Source organism: Sinocyclocheilus rhinocerous, unplaced genomic scaffold (genome assembly GCF_001515625.1).
Source record: "Sinocyclocheilus rhinocerous isolate Xijiao unplaced genomic scaffold, SAMN03320098_v1.1 scaffold2011, whole genome shotgun sequence".
NCBI classification, from domain to species: Eukaryota; Metazoa; Chordata; class Actinopteri; order Cypriniformes; family Cyprinidae; genus Sinocyclocheilus; species Sinocyclocheilus rhinocerous.
The window spans coordinates 122518-132950 of NW_015649239.1; the positions used below are offsets into that span (position 1 = coordinate 122518).

Here is a 10433-nt window from a genome sequence, read left to right on the forward strand (position 1 = left end):
AACATCAGTCAAGTACAAATAACATCATAAAGACGTTACAAGAACATTGTTGAGAACGTTTTCGCTCAACATTATGAGAACATCAGTCAAGTACAAATAACATCATAAAGACGTTACAAGAACGTTGTTATGAGAACGTTTTCGCTCAACATATGAAAACATCAGTCAAGTACAAATAGAGATGGGTCTTTAATCTAAATTTGAACTGACAGAGTGTCTGCCTCCCGAACAACGCTAGGTAGATTGTTCCAGAGTTTGGGCGCTAAATAGGAAAAGGATCTGCCACCCGCAGTTGATTTTGATATTCTAGGTATTATTAATGTTCCTGTGGCTCAGTGGTAGAGCATTGTGTTAGCAGTGCAAAGGTCATGGGCTCAATTCCCAGAAAACACACATACTGATAAAAAATGTATAGCCTGAATGCACTGTAAGTTGCTTTGGATAAAAGCGTCTGCTAAATGCATAAATTTAATTTAATTTAAATGGCCAGAGTTTTGAGATCACAGCAGATGTGAAGTATTATAATGCGATAGGAGCTCGCTCAAGTAATGAGGAGCTAAACCATTCAGGGCTTTATAAGTAATTAGCAAGATTCTAAAATGTTTTTTAAAATGTACATAAAATGTATATATATGGCAAGAACTCTAGTTGCTGCATTTTGGACCAGCTCGAGTTTGTTTATTAAGCACACAGAGCAACCACCCAATAAAGCATTACAATAATCGAATGCATGAATTAACATTTCTGCATCTGACATTGAGAGCATAGGTGTAACGTGGGCCTTGGGTTTTGTTTCATGTTTGTTTTCATGTGCTTCCCTGTATCCTATTGTGCTACCTGTTTTTTGTGTCATGTTTTCTATGTAACGTGGGTCTAGCTTTTCTGTAACATAGAGTCCACTGAGGCTAGCTGAACTGAACCCAAGTGTAGTTTATTAAAAATAACATCATAAAGACGTTACAAGAACGTTGTTATGAGAACGTTTTCGCTCAACATATGAAAACATCAGTCAAGTACAAATAACATCATAAAGACGTTACAAGAACGTTGTTATGAGAACGTTTTCGCTCAACATATGAAAACATCAGTCAAGTACAAATAACATCATAAAGACGTTACAAGAACATTGTTGAGAACGTTTTCGCTCAACATTATGAGAACATCAGTCAAGTACAAATAACATCATAAAGACGTTACAAGAACGTTGTTATGAGAACGTTTTCGCTCAACATATGAAAACATCAGTCAAGTACAAATAGAGATGGGTCTTTAATCTAAATTTGAACTGACAGAGTGTCTGCCTCCCGAACAACGCTAGGTAGATTGTTCCAGAGTTTGGGCGCTAAATAGGAAAAGGATCTGCCACCCGCAGTTGATTTTGATATTCTAGGTATTATTAATGTTCCTGTGGCTCAGTGGTAGAGCATTGTGTTAGCAGTGCAAAGGTCATGGGCTCAATTCCCAGAAAACACACATACTGATAAAAAATGTATAGCCTGAATGCACTGTAAGTTGCTTTGGATAAAAGCGTCTGCTAAATGCATAAATTTAATTTAATTTAAATGGCCAGAGTTTTGAGATCACAGCAGATGTGAAGTATTATAATGCGATAGGAGCTCGCTCAAGTAATGAGGAGCTAAACCATTCAGGGCTTTATAAGTAATTAGCAAGATTCTAAAATGTTTTTTAAAATGTACATAAAATGTATATATATGGCAAGAACTCTAGTTGCTGCATTTTGGACCAGCTCGAGTTTGTTTATTAAGCACACAGAGCAACCACCCAATAAAGCATTACAATAATCGAATGCATGAATTAACATTTCTGCATCTGACATTGAGAGCATAGGTGTAACGTGGGCCTTGGGTTTTGTTTCATGTTTGTTTTCATGTGCTTCCCTGTATCCTATTGTGCTACCTGTTTTTTGTGTCATGTTTTCTATGTAACGTGGGTCTAGCTTTTCTGTAACATAGAGTCCACTGAGGCTAGCTGAACTGAACCCAAGTGTAGTTTATTAAACAAAAACGTGAATCCTATTAGTGATGGGACGATTGATAACGAGGCTCCGATGCTCCGACGCAGTTTTCAAAGCACTATTGTATTACACACACATAATACAATATCACATTTCTATAATTCAAATCCGTTAAAGGATTGTTAGGCTGCATTAATTAGGTCAACCAGAACCAGGAACACTTCCCATAACAACCAATGTACTCGCTACATCATAAGAAGAATGGCATCTACGCTAATATTAGTTTCACTCTTATTCCGAGGTCACCATAGCCATACCGATCCAGTCTGTATCCAGATCAGATGGTCACTTCAGTCACCCAGAACCAGTCCATATCCAGACCAGATGGTGGATCAGCACCTAGAGACGACCTCTACAGCCCTGAATGTCAGCTAAGACCATGTCAACTAGAAGAGCCCCAGAGACAGATCCCATGTTAAGACCTTGTCGGCCATCGGCACAATTCCTCAGCAAAGGCTACAAGAACCAGACGAGTCCTCTGCTCAGTCTAACTTGTGCTGCAGCATGGAAATAAATCACACCATGTTGGTTTCATCTGACCAGAGGAGAACTGGCTCCCCGACTGAGCCTGGTTTCTCTCAAGGTTTTTTTCTCCATTTCTGTCATTGATGGGAGTTTTGGTTCCTTGCCGCTGTCGCCTTTGGCTTGCTTACTTGGGGACACTTAATTTCTGGCAATATTGTCGACTTGATTGCACAGACACTATTTGAAGAGAACTGAACTGAGCTGGATGATGACATCACTGAATCAATGATGAACTGACTTTAACTGAAAAATGTGACTGTTTACTATTGTCCTCTTACATTATCGACACACTATTTTCCTGTTTAACACTGTAAAGCTGCTTTGAGACAACCAGTATTGTATAAAGCACTATATAAATAAAGGTGACTTGACTTGACATGTAGAGTGTGAAGAAAACCAAGCAGAAGTGGTCCAAGGAGACACATTCAAAATGCTTGCAAGCAGGTAGAAACAGTAAATAAATCTCAACTGACAACTGATTGAATAACTGAAAATGCACTTTAATACACTGGAAACTGGACTTTTCTCTCACTCAATTTCTGGGATATGGTATATAATTTGTGGGAGTTAGGCAGCTGTTATTAATAAGTGGGAATCTCTTGGACCTTCCTGGAGAACTGATGTCTGTTATTGTGGTCTAGAGAAGAGTTGGGGTGACAAGGTACCGGCAAGGTACCAACATTTTGATCAAATACATTTATTTACAATTGATGTAACAATCTTTTGACATTCTGAACATGAAGCAGATTTTGCAAATGCTCTACAATCGAACCAACTCTAGGCTGGAATATAATGATCAGTCTGAACATAATGAATTATTGTCACATTGAACTCTTGATGCACACTTCATTCATTTGGCATTTAATTAAAAATTAATGTTTTTTAATCAAATATCTTTGAATATCCATATCAGTCATTAATAAAATGTCAGGAATATTCAAATGATTCAGAACATTTGATGATCCATTTTACGATGTTGCCGGTTTGTTCTTCCAGAAGTGCTCTGTAACACCAGCCTGTAAAGAGAAAAACAGTAAGATACTGAGTTTACGCAAATACACAAGAACAGGCACAGTTTTCTGATCCATAGTTCATAAATTAACCTGTTAGGTTGATATGGTTAAGTTCACAGCTTCAAACCCCACAAGATCGATTGGTGAGGGAATTGCCTTTTTGTAGATAGTTCGCTAAAGTGGACAAAATAGTATTGTATAAGCCTACAAAAGCAGGAAGGCAATAAGACATATTTGAATTAGAAAAGATATATGATGTGTTCCTAAGACAACAACCTCTGGAATTTTCACTCTCATGTCAAAGGTCTCTGGTGAGGACGCAACAACAGTGACAGCTGCCTGCCGTTCTGGGTTTTTCTCATATTTCTGATAGAAACCCATTATATAAGAAATGCCAGGCACGTACTCTTGAATTCTGAGGGAACGTTATGTGAAAATAGATTTTAAATCTTATAAAAAGTAGCAATCTCATGCTGTACATTAATATTTTTAGGAAAATCAAGAGCATAATGATTTTACCTTTGACCAATCATTGTAAACACTGAGGGCAGAGCTCCCCAGTTTATCTTGGTATATATGGAAGGTTTAGACTCTGGCTGGCATGCTGCGGACACCCTCATAGAGACATCATATGTCTGACACTCTGCACCCCATCTGAGATGGGCCTAAAAAAACACAAGAAAACCATTAAGGCAATAAGGAAACTGATGAGAATGAGTTGCACCAGAAAGCTCAAAAGACCTTTACCTTTGCTGATGAGTGACTCTTATCTGTGTTTGCATTGGCACAACTTTTCCAGTTTGCCTCTTCACCAACTTCAGAGACAATCATTTCAATATTGTCTCTTTGGGCTGTTGGCAGATAAAAGGCTACACCTTCATAGCCCAGGGGTTTTGCTGGCGGACTTAGACCAAGTGCTTTTACTGTGACTACACTTTCTGGAGTGGCATCTAAATCCTACAGCATAGAGAGAATGATGGAGCTTGAATAAAATGATTGAGTAATTCCTGGATAGTTACTCTGTAGATCATGTCAAGTTACATTTGCATGGCAAATTCACTGCTGCTCTCTCTCCTTTTCCTCTACAAATAAGGAGTACAGCTGTATTCTATAGAATCATTAGGATTTGAATTCGTTTACCAGCAGTTTTAAAACAAAGCTCAGGGTAGACTGAATAAAAACTTTATAGTGCATTACAGTATGTGTAGTAGTAATCAAGCTACAGTCTGTCTGTCCAATTATACATAACACAATACATAAGTGGACATTTTGATTGATTAGACCCTCCTTTTTTAATAACTTCATTTGAATTAAGGACTTCAGATGTTATTCAGATGTATTGCACCTGAGATGCTGGGAATGAGTTGGATAAATTGTTTTCCCCACAGGAGGTGATCTCATCTCTTGTGTCCTACACAGGAGCATGTATAACAAAATATCCTCACATTAATTCTGAGTTCACCACTGGAAACAATTCAGCCCCTATAACTGATAAAGAGTAATGGCTGAGTCATGGTACCTTGAATACTCTGTGGCTGAGATTCATAATTTCACTGACTCCTGGATGTTTTTTTCTGCCAGCAATGACCTGAATCTGAATTTTTTCAATGGGTTTGGCACCCTCAGCTTTGGAACAATTAACAAGTTACTGGCAGGAATATTTAAATAGAATTTTTGGATTATATCAAAAATTAAGTCAAGTTTCTAGTACCTGGTTCTAGTTGATATGAAAAGCGGGTGCGTCCCAGGAAGTAGTACAGAGGATATTCATGAAGGTAGTGTGCTCGTTTGGCTTCTGCTTCAATGCAGACCGCAGTTCCATAAATCTTGGCATCAGCGCATTGCCTGAATTTCACCTCAGAGTCCTCGGTCTGCCGCAGAAAACACAGCCATTTAGTTTGCAGGATTTTCCAAACATCTCCATTTTGTTCTAGTATTGTGAAGGCTGTTGTACCTGATCATCCCTTGAGGTGGGTAAAATCCTGGCCAGTGGCAGACCCTGTTGGGAGTCCTCTGTCTCAGGCATCATGGGAGTTATTTTGAATAAGGATGGATCCTCAATGTTTCTCAAAACAGAGAACACATTAGAACTGTTGGATGTAGAGTGGGAAATCATCAGGATATTTGGTGACACCTTATTATGTATCACAATGGTGCTGTAGAAATCATGGAAAACGTACTTGACTGAAAATAACTCAGTGACTTTTTTGATTGGAGTTAAGTTCATTTCATACTTTTGCTCTTTCCTGTTTATTTTCAAGTCAAATGCCCATGGCAGGGCACTTACTATCTTACTCTTCGTCTCAGTGCCACACTGGAAAAGATCTGTGTTGATTCCATGAAAGACAAAATGATCCTTTGTCACTCTGTAAGCAGGAGGAAAGTCAACCTTCAGAACAGAGAAGCCAGGAAGAACCCAAAAATGAAAATATTTAGTGAACCTCCTGTGAATTTGACAACTTGAATTATCACACAAAGCTATCTATTATATGATTTTAGACACCTTGGAATATATAGCACATAGGCTGTTTTTATGGTGTTCATGCACAATCACCTAGATTACAGTTGCAGTTATTTCAGTAGCCTAAAAAAAGCTGTTTTATTTTAAACTAAGTGGGTTGTCTCACGAAGACCGGCATGCTGAGATCACATAATCATCAAATAATACTCACTTTATTTCAGTAACCAGGAATAAAATCATGGCTGACTGCAAGTAACAAAATTATAGAGTGGCAGGGGTACTATTGGTTTTGCATGTTGCTACATCCACACCACTAGGTATCAGTGTCTAATTAATGAATGATAACTGATAACTTTTGATCATTACCCAGCAAAGCCATCTGTGTGTAGGGAAATATCTGAGCTTAGCAGCTCACCCAGATGTTCCTTGGGAGGAGGATTGATTTCAGCTTTAGCTGTAGACATAGAATATATCATAATTTTTGCATTTAGCCCCAATTTTTCAAAGTATTAAGAGACATCTCATGTGAAATTGACAATACATTGTGAAAGAAAGCTTCACCTTTCATTGTAACAGCATTTATTATTGAAAAATATTTGCTGATTTCAACTGGGAGACCAAGACAAGTTGGCTGTATGATTCGAGCTTCATACACAAGGTGTGGCTTGGTCCAGTGCCAGGAAGTCCCTTTTTGAACATCCTGAATCTTTTCCCAAACCTTACTCTCCTTCCCAGCAGAAGGACTAAATGACTGAGCATAAAATAAATGCATCAATTTCAGTTGAATCTATGTAAATAAAGAATCAACAAAATCAAAAAAGTCTCTATCACCTAATGATTAAAAAACAAGATGGTGGAATACCTTTATGATGCTCTGAATAGAGTCTCCTCTTACATCCATTAAAAATGCTTCCTGTCCGAACATGCGAGCATATGCTGTCAATAGAGGTCTGTCTTTTGGTAGGTTCTGCCAGTCAGAGAGCTTTAAAGATCAAAGCATAGCCATTAATCTAATGACTGACATAAGTCATACATTTCATAGATCATTTCATTAGATACATTTTCATTTCTGAGACTGAAGATGCTCACAATTTTCATTATAGTGGCAAAATCGGTGATTCCTAAATCTTTTTTGAGTTGAGGGATTTTTCCTGCTAACAGCTCTTTGAGTCCATCTGCACGGAAACCAAACTGGAAATATATAAAAGATTACATATAAAAACATGGTGTACAGTACATAAAATTACACTGCATGTTATTGCTTTGGTTTGATTACCTCAAGAAATTGCAATATTCTCCCAATGAAATGAATTTTTCCCTTAAACATAAGTTTTGTGGGTATAAGACTTTCATTTTGCAGCATATAAATGTCGGCAGATGTCCCAAATAAAAAGTCATCTGATGAGACAAGAAACAGTATCAGACCATTCCCAGCATCACTAAAAGGTTGTACAACAAAGCTAGCAATTAAAAAGATGCCACACTTAATAACGATCAATAAAAAGCTCCATATTCTCTGGTGTTTTCCCATGTTCTGAGAAACATTTTCTTTCTAATGTAAACTCACCATGGAACCAGTCCAAGTGTGCATTCTTGCTGTAGCGATAACTTAGGTGGCCAAGTTTGGGGGTAAGAATCTTTATGGCAATATTACAGGCAGTGGAGCTTTTTTAGAAGAAAAAAAAAGGAATGAGGACAATTCAGATGTTCTGAAAGGAGAGGAGAACACAGTACACATTTGAGCATGCTTACAGATGTTGATTATCAGGGGTGCGGGACTTGGAAATTCCCTTGAGTAGAGAATAGGAGAAGCTGGCAACCTGCAGGTCAATTTCCTCCAAGAGGACTTCACTTATTACTGAGATCAGAACTATGGATGGCTTGGTCTCTAGAAGCACCATACAGGCCAGCATGCGGATTTCAGCAGGAAGAGTCCTTTGTACAAAGAGGTTCAAGACAATGTCCTGCACCTGGATGCATATAAGAAGTAGAAAGATGGTCTGCATCTGCTGAAAGTGGACATTGCTGATGGAGACATTTGTACTCATGATTTTATCAAGTAGCATCTGCTTATGGATCACTATCTTTTCTTGGTCCTGTAACAACATTCTTAACAAACCTAACCAGTATGGGAAATTAACACTCACTAGCAAATGTGAAAATGGTTTTGCAGTGGAAGGTAATTTGATCATATTAAGCAGCTGAAACATGTAAGAAGATATATTTTCAGTGGACTTTTCAGCCACGTTTTGTCAGGTTAGTTCTGCATCTGACACAATGTGATTTTTGGCAATCGAGATCTGGCGGTGCATTTTTCCACTTGGCCGAATGATTAGTGGACAGCTTACCTTGTATATGAAAGCTTACCTTGTGCATGAAATCACTTGCATGCTGACAAACTAATGAGAACAAGCAACAATCTTGATGATTGTCATAGCTGAGGCACCGAAGCCGCTGTTTGCCCAGAGGCTTACGGCACATTATTAGAAAATTGCCAACACTGGGTAAATAAATAATTTTACATACTTATTCCCAATATTTTATTATGTAAGCTTTAATTACATCTCAAATGACAAGACATCAATTTAAAATCATGTTTTATATTCAACTAGTCCACAAACTCATTCTCTCAAATGGCTTGGGTATGCAGAGCATGTGCAGCTTATTTGAAAGGAACGTCCCTGGTATTCAGACCCTTAAACAAGTGGTTGATTATGATTTCACTTTTTTAACTTTAGTTAGTGTGTAATGTTGCTGTTAGAGCATAAACAACATCTGCAAAATTACGACACTCAAAGTTCAACGCAAAGGGAGATATTTTCTTCTAAAGCAATCACTGTTTAAGGACTACAAAAAAAAAAAAAACACTTCCCGGGTTTGTGACATCACTAACCCCAATCTTTACATAAACCTCGCCCCCGGGAACACACAACTACCTGTAATGGTAATGGGGTGTGTCGTTTCTGGACAACGTGCACTAGGTGGTTAACGAATCACAACACACTGGGCCAGCTAACCAATTTGAGCCCATTGCGTATTTCTGAGGGAGGGGCTTCACAGAACCAGGAACTCAACAGACAAGAACGGAAACAGCAGGGTAAAATAAATGTAAAATATATGAAAATAATGTATTTTTTACCCCATAAACACAATCAAGCCTTTCGAAAAAGCTGATCAACCACCCCTTTAACTCAGTACTTAGTTGACTGGAAGTCTATGGTAGCCCATAGAACCGCTTGCGGAAAAGTTATGAAATTTGGCACACAGATAGAAGACAGTCTGATCTGTCACCATAGCTAGTTTGAAGTCTCTAACTCAATCCCTCTAGCACTAGGGATGCACCGATACCACTTTTTCCAGTACTCGCCCGATACCGATACTTTTATTTTTGGTTCTTGCCGATACCGAGTACCGATACCGATATTTTTATTGCATTTGTAAATTTTTTAAATATTGAGTACAGAAACCAAAATATTATGTATAATGTTAGTTGATTAACTTCATTTATCAAATAGATATAGTCAAACCAAAATTTATTCAGACACCTTCAACATTTCTCACATTATCACAGTTTATTCGCTATAGTTTAGAAAATGGTAATAAAATATGACAAGAACTCAGAGTTAAACTGTGTCAAAACAAATTCAGCTTGATAATGTTATATAACTTTGATAGAAAGGTATGCAATGGATTACAATTAACCAAAAATTATTCAGACATCTGTTAGTATGACTGTATTTACACAACTATCAATACTTAGTCGGGCAACCCTTAGCCTTAATGACAGCATATAGTCTCCTGGGCATGCTGTCAACCAGGTTCATGCAAACCTGAACTTCAGTTTTTTCAGATTCAGACTCGGTCTGAATAATTTTTGGTCCCAAATTTGTATCATTTGCTATCCTCACTTTACATAAATGGACTATAGTGTCCTGCACCCATAGTAAAAAAATATCAAAAATTATATCTGGTCTCTGAATAATTTTTGGTTTGACTGTATATCCTTCTGTTATTTTCACACTTAATTATGCCCATTTAAATGTGTTTTATGTATTTTACTTACTTTCACTGTTAATTTTTTTTTTGCACTATGGTACATCATTACATCATCTTTAATTTCTTTAATTTAGAGCTGCTCCATTGCAGCGGCTCAGTACTGTAATCACGCGCTTTGCTGTAAAAATGCAGGGAACCACTCGCTATAAATCTCCTAACTGTGATATTTTCAGAAATAGAAGTCGCGTTTTTTAAACAGAAGATTTAACTGCTTTCATTAATTCAACGTGACTGATAAACACACGACTACGAAAATATATGGTTTATCTGAGTTCGTCTTATTATATTTTTTTATTATAATAAAGTATATAATAATGCAATGCTAATCGACATCATATTTATC

At 37.5% G+C, this 10433-nt stretch overlaps 1 protein-coding gene across 1 annotated transcript in view; it reads right to left on the bottom strand.

Moving 5' to 3' along the window:
- Positions 1-3521: 3521 nt before the first annotated feature.
- Positions 3522-10433, bottom strand: part of LOC107710446 (vitellogenin-like) — a 16304-nt gene continuing 9392 nt past the window's right edge. The window contains exons 12-28 of the mRNA XM_016515213.1: positions 7787-8004; positions 7602-7699; positions 7311-7432; positions 7124-7225; positions 6897-7016; positions 6596-6785; positions 6401-6488; positions 5754-5939; positions 5528-5663; positions 5285-5444; positions 5093-5199; positions 4919-4984; positions 4321-4530; positions 4093-4238; positions 3850-3988; positions 3664-3747; positions 3522-3576 (exon numbers count right to left, since the gene is read on the bottom strand). Of these exons, the coding sequence (XP_016370699.1) occupies positions 3667-3747; positions 3850-3988; positions 4093-4238; positions 4321-4530; positions 4919-4984; positions 5093-5199; positions 5285-5444; positions 5528-5663; positions 5754-5939; positions 6401-6488; positions 6596-6785; positions 6897-7016; positions 7124-7225; positions 7311-7432; positions 7602-7699; positions 7787-8004 (2169 nt within the window). The 3' untranslated portion in view covers positions 3522-3576; positions 3664-3666. The remainder of the gene's footprint in view (positions 3577-3663; positions 3748-3849; positions 3989-4092; positions 4239-4320; positions 4531-4918; positions 4985-5092; positions 5200-5284; positions 5445-5527; positions 5664-5753; positions 5940-6400; positions 6489-6595; positions 6786-6896; positions 7017-7123; positions 7226-7310; positions 7433-7601; positions 7700-7786; positions 8005-10433) is intronic.